The following is a 20,050-nucleotide window of genomic DNA, read 5'->3' as shown; positions in this document are numbered from 1 at the left end:
TATTCACTGTTTTGTTTTTTTTATTGAAAATGATTTATGAACAGCGTCTGTAAGGCTGCCTTTGATGACAACACTACTGTGATAATCTTTATACAATCCAAATATTCAAATTGCTCCATGACCCACTGTGATGGAAATAAGTATGAGATCATGCTCTCTCCATTGACTGGTATATAATGCAAACAGAGCTGGAATTCTGGAGCTTTTATTGTGGGAAAATAGCACAGCATACAAGCTGTGCCCGGTTTTATTCTGAAGACAATAAGATTAACTCACTTATAAGGATCTAAGTGTAAAAAAAAAAAAACAGAGCAGCGAGAAACCCCATACAGTCCAACATTTAGTAACTGAGATCATGTAGTCAGACACTTGCATTGCATCACTGTTACCTCTGAGATAAAATAAAATAAAAGTGTTAAAATCTGGTCTCTAGGACTGTGCAGGATTTCCCTGAACAGCAGATTTTCGAAGTTTAAGGGCTGAATAGTCCTCATTAGTTTAAGCTTTTCACTGTTTTCTTCCCAGATATGTCAGAATCAATACACAGAACAGATGAAGTACTGCTTTTTGTTTGTCTGTCAGTCCATGCAATGTGTAATTTGTGATGGCTACTCCCGTCTTGTGTCTATTAAAGTTTCACTGTGCTGTTATGATATCTGAGTTTAGTAGTGTAGGTTGTTACTCTAGTCGTGCAAGTCGTGCAGTTGTCCTCCTCAGCTGTCCAATCTGGAAATGAAATAGTTCAAATATTAGTCTAGTGTTGAGTCCACCGTAATAGATTGTTCCATACTTGCCAACTCTCCCTCATTGTCAGGGAGACTCCCTGATATAGTAGCAATCTCCCTGACTCCCTGAAGAGTGTAGTAATCTCCCTGATTGCACCTTAACCCCATTTTGAAGCTGGTTAATTAAAAATTAAATATATATATACATTCAAATGGGATCTTTAGTATCATTTCCCTGCATTGGTTATAAGGCACAATGATCCTTATGGCTACATGCATTTTCTGAAGAGTATTAGGGCTCTATTTATTAACATTATTTTTGCTAAAATAAAGTAAAAAAGGGTGTTTTCACACCCTTTTGACATTATTTTAGTTTCACCTACAGTTACTATAGGGCAATTGGAGTAGAATTCGTAAAATTCTACTCCAACCCCTAAGTATCACTTATTTTTAGTAAACAGATCGCATTTCCCATAATTGTAATGGGAAATGTGATCCGACCAGAGTTGCTAAAAATAAATTGTGAAAAAATACCGGGGAAAGCCCTGTGATAATAACGCCACCTGGAGGTGGCATTATCCAGGGTCTCCCCCGGTTACCAGACTCCTGCCCTGCTCTAACGGGGAGAGCAGAGCCGGGAGTCAGCCCCAGTAATCAGCTGTGTGGTCTAAACAGACCACACGCTGATACACTGTAAAAAGAAGAAAAAAAAAAAAAAGGAGAAAAAAGAATTTACTTACCTGACTCCAGGGACCGGTGGTCGGGGCTGTGGTGATGTTCTCCCTCCGGTCAGCTGGTCTCCCATGCTGCACTGCGGCCCAGTCATCAGGTGATCGGGTCCCAGTGCAGTATGGGATATCACCTGACCGGAGGACATGGAAGACATCACCGGAGTCCGGATCATGCAGGTAAGTGTAATTAAGGGAGAGGCGGGGGGTAGCGGGGGGGAGGGGTGGTCCGTGATCGCTGGGGCGGGGCTTAATGACATGGGCGGGGCTTAGCGCCGGGGGGGTAGCAGCGACGGTCGTTCGGCACATGTGCGGGGCACTGGTCACGGTATTTTTTTGCGAAACTACCGTGACTAGTGTGTGGAGAGGATTCGCAGGGACAGAGCTTTCTCGCAAGCTCTGTCCCTGCAAGGGATTTGTAGTAAATCCCTGTGATATTGCCTGAATATCACACTACAATTTGCATTACCAGTGTGGATTGTAGTAAATAGAGCCCTTAGTGTGTTGCCATCAACAAATAGATCTTATTAACTGCTTTTGGGCTCGCTTGAATGTGGATGTAAGTCAGTTTTATGACACGCCTCTCAGATGTAGCAGTACACGGCCACTTTACCGTAGCGCTCATAGGTGTTACTTTCACAATCTCCCTGAAATGCTTTTTCAAAAGTAGGCAAGTATGCATTGTTCACAACAGTGCACAACACAGATGAATTCTGTAGTAGTCTAGTTTTATGTGATTGCTGACTATAGTGCTCCTAGAAAATCCCATCTTGCTAGTCACATGACCAAGGGGCCGGGGGCGTAACTACAGTAAGTATTTAAAGGCCCCATAGCAAAACTTTGTACGGGCCCCTATGTACCACCCACTGGCGAAAAATGTATATAAAACATGCAACTTTGACAAAGATGATAGGCCCCCCTCAGCCCTGGGCCCCCATAGCAGCTGCTCCCCTTGCATCTATAGTAGTTAGGCCAGTGCCAAAAGGTATTTGAAGAGTGGTCATTGGTGATAAACGGAGTTCCAAAAAGGAAACAGCTTCATATGATTGGTTGTGAAGCCTGGCATCTCTATGGTGCAGGAGAGTCTCTGGGGGCAGCCCACAGAGTGATGACTCGGGGGTTTCGATGAGGCAGGCCACGCCCCTTTTTGGGGGCACACGTTGAAGGCATTCGAATAGTCCCTCTTCCAGGATCTATAATATTGGGAGGCATGCATTCTATATCACTGTGATCTGCTATGATACATAACCCACACACCAATAGTAAATAGACCCCTTAGCTTGATATAGAACAATAACAAGGTCATACTTTCAGCAATAATTAAACTGAATAAATACATGTCTTGAACAGTATACACAATCTTTATGCTACAGAAACAATAATATATCAATGTGGAGCTGCAGCATCATTTAATAAGAGGGTATAAAAATGATGCCCGTTATGTATGAAAAATAAATCCCCAGTGGAGAAAAATATGGAAAATGCACTATATTTTTTTTATACTTCAAAGGACAAGAGGTGTCATGTTCTGCCTCCCCGGCCTTGAAATACATTCGCTCCGTGTCTTTTATAGTCCTGAGACTACATATTGAAACATTAACAATATTATTATTTCAGCGTCAGTAAAACTGTACATCATCAGGCGGCAAAGATAGAGAGGGAAAAATTACATTATTCATTCAGAATAATTTCCGACTAGAAAATAAATGTTAGAGCGGATAAGGATTGGAAATGGATACTGATTCTCTGAATTCTTTCCTGTCTGTTTCAGGAAATAGTGAGATCTTGTTGATAATAAAGTACAATGTACCTAAAGTTCACTTGGAAAACATGGTTTTTCTGCTCTGAAAGTCCTCTGTATTCTCTTTATAATTTCAAACCACTGGAGATCTCGGCAATCTGTGACTTGGGATCCAGAATCTTTTGGAAATATCCCCAATGATAATTTAGCTATTGAGATCAGTGAAAGGGCTGACGCGCGTTCTTCTTCTTCCTCTAAGGAGATGACACAGGACTGGTCATGCCCAACTTGTGCAACATTTTTAATAATATGAATCTCAATTATTCATTTTGGTTATAAGCTGAACTAAGCGGTCTCTGTTGGTTATTTTATTTCCCGCAGAAAACAAAGGCTCCGGTGCCGCTGATACTGACTGATGGGCCCAAATGGCTGTTGGATGTGACCTGGCAAGGAATGGAAGATAGCAAGAACAACTGCATAGTGTACAGCAAAGGTAAAGAAGGCCTGGTGTCATTTTACTTTTGATACAATTACTTTATTGTTCAAAAGGTCGACAGTGCCAAAGGTCAACGGTACAAAAGGTAGGCGGGAACCAATGGTCGACACACATATCGTCACCACTAAAATGGTCAACACTTTTTTTTTTTTTAGCTTAGATCTAAGCCTATCCCTCCCATTAGTGCCTAAATTTAACCCTCCCCCTGGTGCCTAACCCTAGCCCTCAGCCAAGTGCCTAAACCTAACCATAGCCTAAACCTAAACCTCCCCCTAATGCCAAAACCTAACTGTCCCCTCCGGCAGCCTAACCCTAACCCTCCCCCAAGTGCCTTACCCTATTCCTAACCCTAACACCTAACCCTAACTTTAAAAATGTTGAATAAACAAACAAAAATATAATGTGTTGACCATTGGTGTGTCGACCATTCAAACCTGTCCACCTTTTGTACCTGTCGACCTTTTGCACCATCAACCTTTTGTAAGTCGACAATCTGGTATTGACCTATCTATTGTTGAACCTTCATCCGGATACCATTGTTCAGACCTTTAGGACTTTTCATACTGTTGCTATGTTCTTTTTTTTTTTTTTGTAATGAATGCTATCATCAAAATATACTTATATAATAGTGTAAGTGCTAAGATTAAATATTATTGAACAGTACAAATCACTTCATTAGAAATAAAATACAGAGTTTGTATGTTATATAGAGCGCGGACATGATTACTGTCCTACTTAGTATTCTTTGCTGTGGTTATTATTACCTCTATATGTCATTGATGCTGCTGCAGCTGCTGTTATTTTAAGCGGTTAAGGGGTCTGTTTATTATTAACAGCCCCTTTGTGTCTATAAATACCTTTTATTATGTATTGCCACCTGCAGTATCGTTGCCCCTTACTGGTCTGAAGTGTTAATGGGTATATTCACTAAAGTGCGGGTTTATAGAAGTGGTAATGTTGCCCATAGCAACCAATCAGATTCTAGCTATTATCTTCAAGAAGTTTGGTTGCTATGGGCAACACCTCAACTTCTTTAAACCCGCGCTTCAGTAAATGTAACCCTAAGAGTTAACATGCTGCTACGGCCGGTCTCTGTAGTCATGCACATGGGTTAGTCATCTTGTCGGCTCTTGCATGTACTGTGGATCTGAAAGTGTTTCCGTTACACTTACCGTAGTTTTTAGAAAAAAATACATTAAAAAATGTTTTTCAAAGTTGACAAAATGTTTTGAAAGTCTTTATGCATTAAATCATAATAATCTGAATAAAGATTTGGCATCATTCTGCTATGACCCACCTGAAATGGCCATAACAGAGCAGGTATTGCGGCAATACCGGTAATGTACCGCGATTATAGTTATTGATGGCTTTAAAAAGTTGTAGTGCCTGTGGTGAGACACTATGCGGCTGACTCAGTGGTGGACGTGTCTGTGTGATTATGCCGATTTTGTACAATGTGAGACGCCCACTTGCAGCAGTGCAAATACGTCTCAGTGCGTCTATTAGACCATTAGTCCATCGGTGCACCATTGGACGCACCACCAAAACTTGCGTAAGCCCTATGGCAGGCGCAATCTCTCAATCTGAACATGGTGTCCTATCCAAGCAGTTCTGCGTCTTTAGATGCTGCTGCTGTCAAGCGACACACCAGCATCTCACAAGCCACTTCCCTGTTACCTCCCTGTAATGCCCACTAAAGTCCTCATTCCCTGCATCCTAATTTATTCTGCGATAACCATCGGGATGCGTGCACAGTGCGACTCCAATGCATGCACAGTACTTCCAATTGCGCGCATATGGGCATGACGTCATGTTAGCATACACCTTGAATCAGGCCCTATATGCATTGTCCAAAATGAGAATGATCACTACGGCCAGCGTTTTTGCCGGCAATAACGCATTTCGCCCTCCCAGGAATATGCTCCTTAGTTTGTGACTAGTTACTCTCTACTGTTACAACATGCTAAGGGGGCGGAGCACCAGAATTAGATCCCAATGTGTTCAATATGGTTAATCCAAGATGACAAGAAAATAATCTGATAACCACTCACCAGTACTTTATTCTAAATATAGAATAGTGTCTTATGATAGATGCTGTAGAATGAGAAAATGTTACGTGAATGTGTTTTATTGATTTGGATTCACTGTGTGTGCAGGTTCACTGTGTTTATATAAGTGCATTGCATATTGACTAGGTCTCACTTGGTAATATCTCATGTACCTTTCCCAGACTACCTAGGCTATAGAACTACTATCTGATATAACTAGTGCTAATCCAGCTAGTTAGGAGTGGATGCTGAATCTCCATTTGGTGCAGTGTATTTTGCATCTTGCATGAGATCGTATGGCCCAATGCAGAATTGCATAGCTGTGCCATTTACGCCCCATCTGGGTCTGAATAAGGGGCACATGACAGTGTGAAGGACATTGTGTAATTTATGATAATATCTGCAAGGGCTTTTTCGCACAGTTGAGAACATGTGCAGACCGGGTAAAAGATGCATATAGGGCCTGGGAAAGCTGTATTATTAATGGGTGCAAATAATGGATGATGAAGATGGTCCTCTGGCATTGATTTGTGGTTCAACTTCTTTCATCATTTGGGCATTGATTAAGCTTTTGTAAGTGGGTGTAAGCAAACTTAAATCAACTTACAACATGGTTTCAAGTATATCCTAAGTGTCTGTGACGTGTGCCTGACGTGAATCGCCCGTATTTACTATTGTTGCCTACCGGCACCCATGTTGTGCTCTGCATATGATATTTTTGCATTCAACTTTTTCAATAGTAAAATACGATCAATTTTTGGTTAACTCTGCATCAGGCAAAATTGTTCCCATATTAATTAAATAATTGATTGTCCTTGTGGGCCCATGTATGTGGCAGTGAGGATCCACTGTGGCTGAAATTTACCAAGCTAAAGGCATTCGGTATGAAATACCGCTGGCTGCCCGATCGTCTGTAAGTTATGTATGAACTAACCTAACTATACTCCCTAACCCTAACCTCCCCCCACATGCCTAACCCAAATCCCCCCTCTAAGTGCCCAAACCTAACCCCCCCTTTCCCCGCTGCTTAAACCTAAGTCCCCCAGGGGAGTGCCTAACCCTAACCTTCCCCCGGGGGAGCCTAACCCTAACCCTCCCTCCCCTTAGCCCCACCCTAACCACTCGGGGAGGTGCCTAGCCCTAAGTCCCCCCCGGGAACCTTAAACCTAACCCTCCCCCCCGCGGCTGTCCGCGCTCGGCGCCCGGCATCCCTTCGATCAGGATGCCAGGCGCCGGTGTCCCGGCGTAGGTTAGTTAACCCACACCGGGATTCTGTAGTCCAGATGCCGGCGGTCGGCATAGTGACCGCTGCCATCTTAAACGTATCCCAGCTGGTCAAACAGTTTGTTGCATACGGTATGTGACATGTTTAGATTTGGCATCCTTACATATTCTGTTGATTGATATGAAACTAATGTTATCAAACTGAATTACTCTCCAAGTATACCCCCTCCCAAGCTGGCTGTTGGCTGTTTACCTGTTTGTATCTGTTGCTGTGTCCTGAGGAAGGTCCGTGATCGGACCGAAATGTTGACTCTATGCACATGAAACTCGTTATGAGTGGTAAAGAAAACTTTTCTACTTTGTCATTATCTGGTGAGTGTCAATTTTTTCATTATTTGATATATTTGGACTTTGAAATGGTCATTAATTGAGCACCCCAACTTTGTGGATCAGAGGAGAGTACAGACTTTTTGGATCTATATATATATAGATATATATATATATATATATATATCATCCAAAAGAACACAGCACTCCACGGGCTCCATACAAATGACACATAGCAGTGTCTTTAAAGACACTGCTATGTGACATTTGTAAGGAGCCCATGGAGTGCTGTGTTCTTTTGGATGATATGGACTACAATTAACATTAGCACCTGGGCCAGGTGCACGCTGACAGCGCTGAGTGCCGGCAGTTTTGGGACTATATATATATATATATATATATATATATATATATATTAGGGATGTGCAGGCTCGGTTCTACTCGGTTCCGTTCGTTTTTTTTACCGAATCTTATTGGCTATCCAAAACTCGTGACAGCTGAAACCCAATAAGATTTGGGAAAAAAAAACGAACGGAACCGAGTAGAACCGAGCCTGCACATCCCTAATATATATATATATATAAAAAATAAAAGCACAAAATTGTGCATGAAATCAAATAAATTTATTGCAATCCACACAAAGTCTAAAAGCAGCGTGCATACCAGAGCATGCGGTTATAATCACCGCAAGTATAATGGATATAGCTGATAGTGTGATAGTGGGAGTATTCACCCAGCTGGTAACCCGAACGTCTCCAGGAACTTCTCCGGGAATAGCTTCTCCACATACAATCAGATCACCAAGCCACGTCACTATGCGTTTTGTCATCAGACATCGACACAGGGAGGAAAAAGGACTGCCTTGTGTACAGAGCCCAGGTGAGGCTGCCTTGTGTACAGAGCCCAGGTGAGGCTGCCTTGTGTACAGAGCCCAGGTGAGGCTGCCTTGTGTACAGAGCCCAGGTGAGGCTGCCTTGTGTACAGAGCCCAGGCGAGGCTGATGAGGCAGACCAGTTAGGCTACCAGAGGAGACAGTCTGAAGCTGGGTACACATTAGACGATGTACAAACGATGCGATATTGTCAACGATTTCCTCCCAAACAAATGATTGAACTCCTGAACAAACGATATAGTGCATACACATTGTGCAATATTACAGACGACGGAATGATATATTGTGCATCGTTTGGTGGTTAGATCGTTAACTATTTAATGTTTACATATCGCCTGGTTGTTTGGTAGAGCGTACATACTGCACGATGTGGTGAAAAAACATCCTCAGCAGCACGTAGGGCCGACCAAAAGACGTGACAAGCGACTCGTGGGAGCAAGCGATAGTGTGTACACACTGGACGATTTGTGGTTCCGATCTGTCGGAAATCGTCAAATCATCCAAAATTTTGCTTAGTGTGTACTCACCTTAAGTAAGACTCTGGCAGAAATAGAGCCCAGTGTGCCCAGAGGCCAGTGTGCAGGCCCCTGAAGAGGCAGGGAGGTCCACAAATCTCTGACAGTGTTTGTGTGAATCTGTTTTGGGTACTGTGACTGATACCCACCAACAGCATATAAAATCAATCTTATATTAACCCTTTAATTAATACAATTACTTACAGCCACAATTACATACAAGCATATCTAGCAGCATTGGTTCCACATACAGATATGTCGTCACCTGGATCCCCATTTAAATAAAGGGGCATGAATATAATAACCAAAGAGTATAATTACAGTAACATTGGTTTACTTTGTTATTATTATAGAGAAACTCTAGTCAGAAGGTTTAATTTTAAATCTCTTCCATGAAACTCGTAGAACCAAGCTTGCCACAACCTAACATGTAGAACCCATCCCACCTCAACCCACTTTATAGAACCAAGCCTACGTAGCCCAAACTTGTAGAACTAAATTTTTACTGCAATGAACTTGTAGAAGCAAGACTTCCCCCTCCGAATGCATAGAGCCAAGCCTACCTCCTCTGAACTCATAGAACCAAGCCTACCTTCTCCTAACTTGTAGAGCCAAGCCTTCCTCCTTTAAAGTCACAGAGCTACCTCCTTTCAACTGTAGAACAAATCCTTTTTACTCCCACAGAACCAAGTATACCCCCTCCCAACCTGTAGAACTAAGCATACCTCCTCCCAACTTGTATAACCAAGCCTACTACCTCCTATCTTGTAAAGCCAAGCTTACATCCTGCCAACTAGTACAGCCAAGCTTGACTACTCCCACCTTGTAGAATCAAGCCTAACAAGCCCTAATTTGTATAAACCAGCTAACATCCTCACCAGCTAATGGAAGCAACCCTACTTCCTCTCAACTAATAAAGCCAAGCCTTATTCCTTAAAACTAACAGAGCCAAGCCTAATCTACATCCTCCCAACTCCTAGAGCCAAGCGATCCTCATCCCAACTAATAGAACCAAGCCTTCTTTCTTCCAACTAACAGAGCCACGCCTACTATACATCTTCCCAACTCATAGATCCAAGCCTACTTCCTCAAAACTCATAGAGCCATTCCTACCTCCTCTTAACATGTAGAAACAAGACTATCTGCTTCTAACTTATTGAACCAATTGTGCCTCCACCTAACATGTAGAGTCAAGCAAACCTACGCCAAACTTGCAGAGTCAAGTCTATCTAATTCCAGCTCTTAAAGCCAATTCTACCTCCTCCCAACTCATATATAAAATTCTACTTTCTCCTAGCTTATAGAACCAAGCCAATCTTCTAATTTGTAGAACCAAGCCTGACTCCTTCCATGTTGTAAAACCAAGCCTACCTCTACCAAATTTATACAGCCAGCCATCCCTACTCGCAACTTGTAGAGCAAGGCCTACAGTATATCCTCCCAACTTGTAGAGCCAAGTCTACCTTATCCTAACTTGTAGAACCAAGCCTACCTCCTCCAAACTTGTAGAGTCACGCTTACCCCATCTTAGTTCATTGAGCCATACCCCGTGTTTCTGTCATATCAGAACAGAATTCTGCAGCCCGTCGTGACTAGAGAATCATCTCTTACAGAAACAGACATGGAGACTGTATTTCTTGTCATGTGGAGGTCCTCAAAATGGTTCTACTGTTTCATGGGCTGGGGTATCTAAAATGTAATTAACTTGCGTTCATCAATTTCTTACTTTACATTTTTATGCATTATATCATTTGAAAGTATAACAGTGAGCCTTTATTACATAGTGGTTAATATTGCTTATTCATTTAAAAAAGGGAAAGCTAATACATTTTGCATTTAACATTGTATTAACTGCAAAGTCAGTGTTTGTTAAGGTCGGTATGGTCATTACATTACTAATGAACACCATTGTGTCTTTATTATTATTATTATTATTAATAATATTATTATTACTATTATTATTGCATTTCTGCATGCAAATTGCTATGTTACAGTGTCATAACTGCTGACGCTGTACCATATGCAGATACACCTGCAGTCTCACACAGAATATAGGCAGCATGCTGCATATCATTTTAATCAGCAGAAGTGGCTCAAGCGTCCTATTCACATCACTTTGCAAATAAGATGGAATTAATGGTAAGAAGCACGAAAAGATACTTGGCGTTACCGAGTTGCATGGCGCTCACAAGTTATGTTTAACATGACTTGTAGTGCACTGAGGTAAGACACATCTGTTGTATATATATATATATATATATATATATATATGTATGGATAGATAGATATATGTACACAGTATATACAGTATATATATATGTATCTTTAAATAAAATGTGCGTGAGTGTGTGGGGGGGGTGTCTGTGTTCAATAGCGGCGAACAGAGGGAATACCGTTGACAATATTTTACAGTACTGACTGGTTCAAATAAGTTAACAGTTTCACATACTGTAAATAGATAACACTGCACAACAATGAAAAGGTTCCGATGTGAAAATAGTTACTTCTAATTGATTTCAGCATGCAAAGAATGTATATGACAATTAAAACTCTCTGTTAGCTCTGAGTTCCGAGATATAGCCCATGTATGATGATGTAGGGGTATTCCTAGTGAAGTGGGCAGAATGGAGAGAATCTTACCAGCAATCTGCGTTCCGTGCAGAGGGGGCGGGGCCTAATGACCCAATTAAATGAACCAGTTATTTGTCCCCTCCCCTATTCAAATATATGCGATTCACGGGATTACCCACACAAGATAACTGTGGTGCACTGAGTGACAAGCATAGTGAGCGATTCCACCAAGACATTTCAGCAATGGAACAAAGATATCAGGGGAGGTGATCACTACTGTTGGGCAGTGACAAGAAATGCCCCAGAAGAGGAGTACAAGCGACAAGCAAAGAGAAAGCACCTCCATGAATAGGCCACTATATTAGATAGTACTTTCCTATGCTGTATGATTGTTTCCTATGGTGTATGTTTGTTTAGTTTTGTGTTCTTATTTGTCATTGATTGAATTAAAACAACTGTTATTTATTTTCTATCAGGAAAATATCAGATTATTTTAAAATAGCTTTTCACTATGACTATATTACTAATGTACATACAGTATAGTGCAAGTAGTGTAGCTCAAAAAATAGAGCTAGTAAAAAACATTCTGAAATCATTTTAGTTTTTCTTGACCTCAAATTAGTAATGTATGACTATTTTTAGAAAGGAAACAAATGAAAAGTATTAATTTGTGTAACAGTGTGATTAGCACAGTGAGCAGTTAGCATAAATATGCAGAGATGACAGAAGGGAGAGGGCCCTGCTCGCACAAGGGGATACGGGTGGACACAAAAGAGAAAAACGCGCAGAGTCAAACAGGGAGGAGACAGCATACTAATCATAGTTATCATTCAACCTGTGATACCTGGATGACAAATAGTTTTGTTTGGTGAATTCTGACCATAAAACTGAAAAAGAATATTGCAAATGGCTCTGGCTTTCATGTGACATAATATTGCAATAAATTAAGTTATTAGGGAACACAAACATCAGAGTATAAGCACTGTGCATAGTACACAGGTCCCTTATGGTAATATTGCCTATTGTTAGCCAAGACAAGTCTTAGCTGTGCCTTAAAGTGACTTTGATTGCCTCTTTGTAGATTTCACAGAATATATTACGATTTTACACATTTCCGTCTAGGTTCCCAGCCAAACGCGCACACTGAGATGAAATATGTTTTCTTTTTTTTTCCAAGGCAACCTACTGACTGCTGTAAAGAATAAAAAAAAAAACCAAGAATTTAAGCAAACAGGCATTTATATCAAATTATTTACATCCTAAACATTAATCGGAACATCAAAGACTTTCAGAAAACTTCCTCGAAACAATTACAAGTTGTTCTTTTAATCATTACATTTTATACACTCAGAAGTAGATTTCTTTTTAACCTTCACAAGTCTTTGAAACTGCTAAATGAAATATTAAATATATAAATACACAGCATCAATTTGCATTTAAATAACGTATGTCAGGTTCTGTAAAACATAACATTTGTTGTGCGGGAATGCGCACAAAAGAGAAAATGCTGTCGGCTGGGAGCTATCTGCGTTTATCTCAGATACTACAGCTCGGTGTATCTCCTTCAATGCTCTCTGCTCTTAGATGACCTGAGTTACAATAACCAGACTTATTATTCATAGAGCTGAAGTTAACCATTTACAGTATTTGTGCACAAACAAAAAAAAAACAGTGCTGTCTTGTAAAGCAAGGCAGGGGTTGTATGCTGTTCTAAAGCTGCCTGGTTCTTTCTTTGAATAGCTATATAGTTATATATCAGTTCTGTAAGCATGGTTATAATCTTAGGCGCTTTCTGCAGCCTTCGCCGTTAGAGGCCTGAAGCCTGTATAACATAATGGCTTAAAACTGTAGAGCAATCTGCTTAATCCTACCTAAGTTACCTCTTTTAAAAAAAAGTAGTGTTCATAAATAGAAGGGAATTCATTTTTTACCATATTTAAATGAAATCATTATAATTTATTGTTCATTATTTTGTGTAAATATTAAACTTAAGTACTTTTACAATGTATAACAAATAGAGATGTGCAGGTCCCGATTTCTGAAATCAGAACACACCCGAATTTAGGGGTTCCGAGTAGAACCGGATTCACTTTCCCGGTTCAAACCGAGTTCGGATCTGTTCCCGGTTCGGAACTCAGATTTTAAAGACCGAACTCGGGTTTTGGATTCGGAAATTTTAGCTGTTTCTATTTTTATCCGAATCCAAAACTAAAACACGAAGATAAATCCAGATACAAAACCAAAACCGAAACACGGGGGTCCACGCAGATCTCTCATAACATCAAAATTATAATTTTTCTAGTAATATGTTGTTCATTGTGGTTGATAGTTTGAGGTAGCGGACTCGGTATATTAGGTCGGCAGTGACCATGGTGAACCGTTGACATGGTCACAGTGTCGACAATCCAGTTTCGACAGTGTCGACAATCCAGTTTTCAGGTATTCATAACCCTAATCCTAACCTTAACATCTAAACCTAACCCTAACTTTTTCATACGTCAACATTTTGTCCATGTTGAGACTGTCCAGATGTTGACATGTTAGATGTTAGATGTCGACATTGCAACCATGAGCATAACTGTCAACAACTGTCAACATTTGGGTATCGATGTTATGAATGTCAACATAGTAAATGTTGACTGTACACCCAGCCAGTGAATATCGATAAGAGGTAACGGTGTTCCGTGCCAGAGAGGGTAGCATCGGATTGGTGTGTGAGCCAAATAAGACAGCATGTGATTGGTAGCCATAGCTGATAACCAATATTATACAGGATATTCCACCTAATTAATACTAGGCCAATTGTTGTCAAAAGCAATGACTTCCTTTGTTTCCAAAACGGAACCGTGAGTCACAGAAATTATTCCCAGACCAATCTTATTTCTTGGACCATAATACACAAAAGTGACCTTGATATTCAAATATACACAAAAAACCACATCCACTGCTGTTACTACAAATGTCTTGGTGATTTCGCTAGTTTATGGGCTGAATATTACAAAATGCCTGCGACACGTCCAATTCAGTAGATCAAAATAATAGATACGGGACCAAATTATGATGTTTGATAAATTGTTATGTCGTTTTAAACAAGATTATGCATATCATATATTTGACTATTTTAATATATCAAATGTTTTACTATTAACTGATTTTTTTTCAATAATGTTTTTATTATTAAAAAACAACAATACATCGGTAAAGAATTTATATTCAGACAAATTCTATAATAGTCACAGACTACTCTGGAGGACGTAAACAAAAACATATTATCATATTGAATTTTGGCATAGATAACAATGATAAACAGCTGATGAATTGACTGAATTTTAATACATTTTACCAAATCATCAAAAGTAAATTTTTCTGGGAAAAAAATCATATCACAGTAAAATATTCACTTCCAAGCTGTGGTACAGGGGAACTGCTGATGGAGTTTTAACATTCTAGCTCCTCTCTCCGGTGACCCCTCACCTTTAATCATAGAATGGAAAGCTCAATGTGTTTGCAATGTTACAACATATTTCAATTGCCATCTCAGGAGAAAGACATCTGAGGAGAATGTTACATATTACATCACAATACAAACATAAAATAAAATAAAAATCAGTCGTGCTCTGGTTTCCAAAACCTAAGTTATATGTATATAATACAGTGCTGGGAAAATTGAGGTTGTAATCAATGCTGGAAACCTGTGTTAAAACGGATACATGTCACATGATTTGAAATGCTGTCATTCATGGTAAATGATAACAGCTAATACATGGTTTAGCCCTTAGTTAAATAAAAAAATATGAGCATGTTTTAAATCTTAAAGGGTATCTACCATCTACACCAGGGGTGTCAAACTCGGGCCCTCCAGCTGCTGTAGGACTACAAATCCCAGCATGCCGTGCCACAGTTTTAGCATGCTCTAATAGCAAAACTCTGGCAGTGCATGCTTGGATGTGTAGTTCCACGGCAGCTGAAGGGCCCGAGTTTGACACCACTGATCTACACATTCTGGAGGGACTGGCAGAGCCGTATCATCCATTATACAAACCAGTATGTTGCCTAGGGCCCAATGGCTTCAAATGCATTTGTTAATTATTACAGAATTTCGAACTAATTGGCCTCAATACAAATCATTGTTTGCCATGTTGCATAGGGTTGGTCAGTATCTCTTTACTCATGCATGCCGACATTTAGCCCCCTCCTTCCGGGAGGGAGCTGTCGGACTTACAGGGCTGGGGGCGTGACGCGGCCAAAGGGGGCAGGCCCGGCACATGACGCGGCGTTGGGGGCGGAGCATGCGGGTGTGACCGCGTGAACGCGTCATCGTGGCTCCGCCCCCCTCTTCACAATGCCGTGATTAATGGCATTGTGCAGCCGGGGGCGGAGCCACGATGACGCGATTCAGCGCGAATCGCGTTACCGGCCCCCCTGCTGCCGGGGTTTCTATTTAAAAGCGTGGGGGGGTCCGGACACATCGCCGGGGCCGGGAGAATTGCCTGCCTTCCCGGGAGGTCGGGAGCGGCACCCGATTTTCGGGAGGCTCCCGACCAAATCGGGAGGGTAGGCAAGTATGTCTTTACTAAATTAGAATTTCCTCTTTATATGTTGTGGGGATTTACTAAAATGTTTACAAAACTGATGTTTTTCATCCAATAAAAACATTTGAATAATAATAATAATAATAATAATAATAATAATAATAATAATAATAATGTGAATTGTCCAGTGAATGACCAGTTAAGGGAATTCCCATATTTAAGGGGATGGTCTATGTACAGTAGAAGATACAACATAAAAGCTATTTTGAGACATGTGCTATTATTATTACTATGTATACTTTTAAAATAATTTTTTTGTTTAAACATTTAAGGAATAGTTAGAATCTTACAACCATTAAACAGGAGAGGTGTAGAAATTACCATTGAATGAACGCACAATGCCGGCAAATGAACAGACAAGTAGAGTGAATGAATAATATGACTTACATCAATAAAACAGTCAATAGATCGGATCTAATGTGTATACACACTAGATGTTACTTTGCATGATTCGCTCGTTTTCGACTTAACGGAACGACAAATCGTCTAAAATATGTCCAAATTGTGAGTGCCCACTCACGATCACGGTGCCGATGCGCGTACCCGCGGGTCGTACGTCGCATCTTCAGATCTTGCCTACAGCAGGCAAAAACCTCCCAATCTCGTACATGACGCACTGGGAATCGTTAAGGATGCACGACAGGTCGTTGGTTAGATTGGAAACTTTTTAGCACCATATTGTGTCTTGGAGTGCTGGGGAGAGTTCAAGGGAAATCGCTCACAATATCGCATTGTGAGCACATCGTCTAGTGTATACGCACCGCAAGATTGTATGCACTAAAATTTAAGATGACTGTATTAAACCTGACAATGTTCATTCATTGGCTGATTCACCCTAATATATTCAGATTTGCCCTATATTTGGTAGCTATTCCCTTCCCCTCACTCAGGCCAATCGCAGTGTGTGGACAGTACTGCCAAGAGATCTGTTTAGCACCAGTAATCGGTTGGGTGTGTTCATACTGTACGTGTGGTGAATACTAGGCCCTAGACGAACCTCCAGACAAGCCTGAACCTGGATACTTTATTAACCTCCCCCCCCCGTATTCTCAACGCCCATGCCCATGAAATGTGTAAAATAGACAAGTTTTATAGCTTAATTGAAGTCACATCTATATCATAAAATTATTCCTGAATGATACTAGAAAATATCTGAATTAGGGATGTGCAGGCTCGGATAGGTTCGAGTTTGCACGTTGAGTTCGGATTTTTCCCTCCAAAAAAAAGTAACTCAGAAAGAGGCAAAACGTCATCTTGCATGGATGAACATCATCATTCCTGGTCAAAAGTCCAGGAATGATGATGTTCGTCCATGCAAAATGACGTTTTGCCTCTTTCTGAGTTCCGTTTTTTTGGAGGGAAAAATCCGAACTCAACGTGCAAACTCGAACCTATCCGAGCCTGCACATCCCTAATCTGAATGCTGAAAATTAGCGTTGTAAGCCGTGACCTATAAGACTATTGTCCTTTATCTGTTATAATCTTCATCTCCACATTGTAGCATTGTCTTATTTTGTTTCACATCCAATTTTTAATTATAGTGACTCAATTTACTGGATTTATGAACATTTTATTTTCATTATACCCAATCTCCCTCTACCTACATTTACTTTCTGTCTTCATACAACCATCCCTACCTTTAAGTCCTTTAAACCACCATCCTCAATTTTAACACTGGTCCTGCTTGGTCTAAAATACGATCAGTACCATTGCATAATGACCTTGGCGAGCCCCCAGCTGTATAAAAGGAACTAATGTATCCAGGAATTTGTCAGACATTTCTGTAGATAAAATAAAACATCCACCAACTGCAGAAATTTCCAGGAACAAAATATGGTATTGTTATTGAAGAATAGACGTGTTTGTGCAAAGAAATGTAATTATCTCCTCTTTCTCATTACACGTATAGTTACCTGCGTTTAGAGGCATTATTAAAACAGGGTGTCGGTACAAATATTTAGCAATGGGAATTATACATTCATAAGACGATTAAGTTAGCTAGTTAAGAAATTCCAATATTGCTTTTTAAATGACTTCAGGATATGGTAGGTACTAAGGTTATTATCTGTTATCAGGAATACAGCGGAATTGTACGACTGGATAATAACTAAACAACTGACACAATGTAAAATTACATTATCAGTGTGTTAAAACAAAATTGCGCCCTAAAGGAGTGTACATGCCAGCTCAGAGCTGCAATGTAATTATGCTTAACTCTGATAATTAAAATACAGCGGAGATCAACAGAATCATTTTCATTAAGGAAATTATTAATGATGGTGGTATAACAGTAATTGATTGCACAGCACCACAGGATAACACCAGGCTGCAATAACCAACATGTTTTAGAAAATGTCTCAGGCAATTCGGTTATGTTGCAAAAGATAGGTGACGTCTCAAATTGAAGAGTGGCAGTAATCTGTTGACATGACACAGGCTTCAAAGCACTCGTCCAAAATCTCAGCCTCCTGTGCCAATGGACGCTAATTGGCAGTCTCCAGAAACGGGGGGCGAGGGGCTTCTAGAAGCCTATTGAATTATTGATCGTTTGTTAAGAAATGTCCAGAGGATGTCCAGTAGCTATGTGTGTGTGTGTGTATATACTGTATGTGGGTGTATATATATATCTATCTATATATATATATATATATATATATATATATATACAGTATATACACAACCACACATACGCAAACACACACACACACACAAGGTACTGTTACTCACCTAAAGTTGCAATTGACACAAGCGATATAGCTGCTTCCATACTCTGGACAAGTCTTTGGATGCTTATTTTATTATTTCCTAAGCTAGTTTTATTTATTTTATTTTAATGAAATGATTAATTTTTGTTTTGCATCTACCTAATCATATATTAATATAGCAAAATACATTTCAATATTGAATCATAAGATGGTGAACATTTTTGAAAGAAAAAGTGCATGGGTAAAAGTTGCTTGTTGGAACTAATTGAAGGCAAACATCTAATTCATTGCTCCAAATCATAGATGGTCTCTGATTGCAGTTTATTCTATTGGTCCATCCAGTTACTAATGACCAACAGAAATACTATTTTAAGTATGCATACTGTAAGTCGTGTTTGACTCTTAGGGCTAAATCCTCTGAGCCACGAGTCTCCTCGCAACAGGAGTCACTGTATGTTGCACTTTCGGTACCCCTGGACTCGCTGATATTCGTTCACAGCCCCATAGCGAAGTTGATCAATCGATGCCCTGTCTCGTGGTGCATTGATTGGATCAAAAGCTCTTAACTGCGCCACACTCTCTGTAAAAGAATGGACATGGGCCAGTACAGATTCGTTACATACTCTGTATTACCAGGGTTAACAGATGACACCCTACTATATGTCCCAAAGAAACATGTTCCACTTATGTATTATTGACCCAGTATTGATTCTGTGATAAGCTGATTGGTAGAAAGTACTATCTCCACCATTTTCCTTTATAATGAAATACTGATTTATATCAGTTTAGTAATTGACCTGTCATTCTAGAACACTTGCCTACACTCCCGGAATGTACATCAGACTCCCGTATTTTGATGTTACCATTAGAAGTCAAAAAGGCCGGGCAATCATAGGGGCATATTTACTAAAGTGAGAGTTTTTAGAAGTGGAGATGTTGCCCATAGCAACCAATCAGATTCTACTGTACTTAACATTTAACTAGCACCTCCTAGAAGATAATAGCTAGAGTCTGATTGGTTGCTATGGGCAACATCTCCACTTCTCAAAACTCTCACTTTAGTAAATTGATCCCATAGAGGTCCTGTGTGAAGCAGGACAACATGGTACTGCAAATTGCATGTCTGCAACCACTACCCTTTCTGCTCAATTACACCATTTGCGCCACTGAAGAATGGATATGGGGAGATTGGACAAACACACATTTCACCGCAAATTGCATCATCAAGCCGGGATTCTGGGAGAGCTCTCCAAAATTCAGGAGTCTAAAGTGGCCACCGTAGTCAAAGCTTATCTTCGACCAGTGATGTCAGAGGTTGACAGAGATGAGGTTATTTTTCCCAGCTATTGCATTATGCATTATATAGTAATCCAGTGTTTCCGTATTTGCTTTGCTCCCGATAGTGTATATTATGCGGATAATCTATTAGAACAGTGCAATCATCTTATGTGTCAATATTTGTTAAAATAATTTACAAAGTTTATTT

At 40.2% G+C, this 20,050-nt stretch overlaps 1 protein-coding gene across 1 annotated transcript in view; it reads left to right on the top strand.

Annotated features, from left to right (window-relative positions):
• ZFPM2 (zinc finger protein, FOG family member 2) overlaps positions 1–20,050 on the top strand; it is a 456,010-nt gene that overhangs the window by 256,225 nt on the left and 179,735 nt on the right. The window contains exon 5 of the mRNA XM_088442586.1: positions 3,576–3,687. Within this exon, the coding sequence (XP_088298712.1) occupies positions 3,576–3,687 (112 nt within the window). The remainder of the gene's footprint in view (positions 1–3,575; positions 3,688–20,050) is intronic.

The sequence above is a fragment of the Taudactylus pleione genome, unplaced genomic scaffold, assembly GCF_031769625.1.
Source record: "Taudactylus pleione unplaced genomic scaffold, aTauple2 ptg000314l, whole genome shotgun sequence".
Lineage (NCBI taxonomy): Eukaryota > Metazoa > Chordata > Amphibia > Anura > Myobatrachidae > Taudactylus > Taudactylus pleione.
The sequence above is the reverse complement of the archived record's forward strand: the minus strand, read 5'-3'. Positions and strand labels throughout refer to the sequence as shown.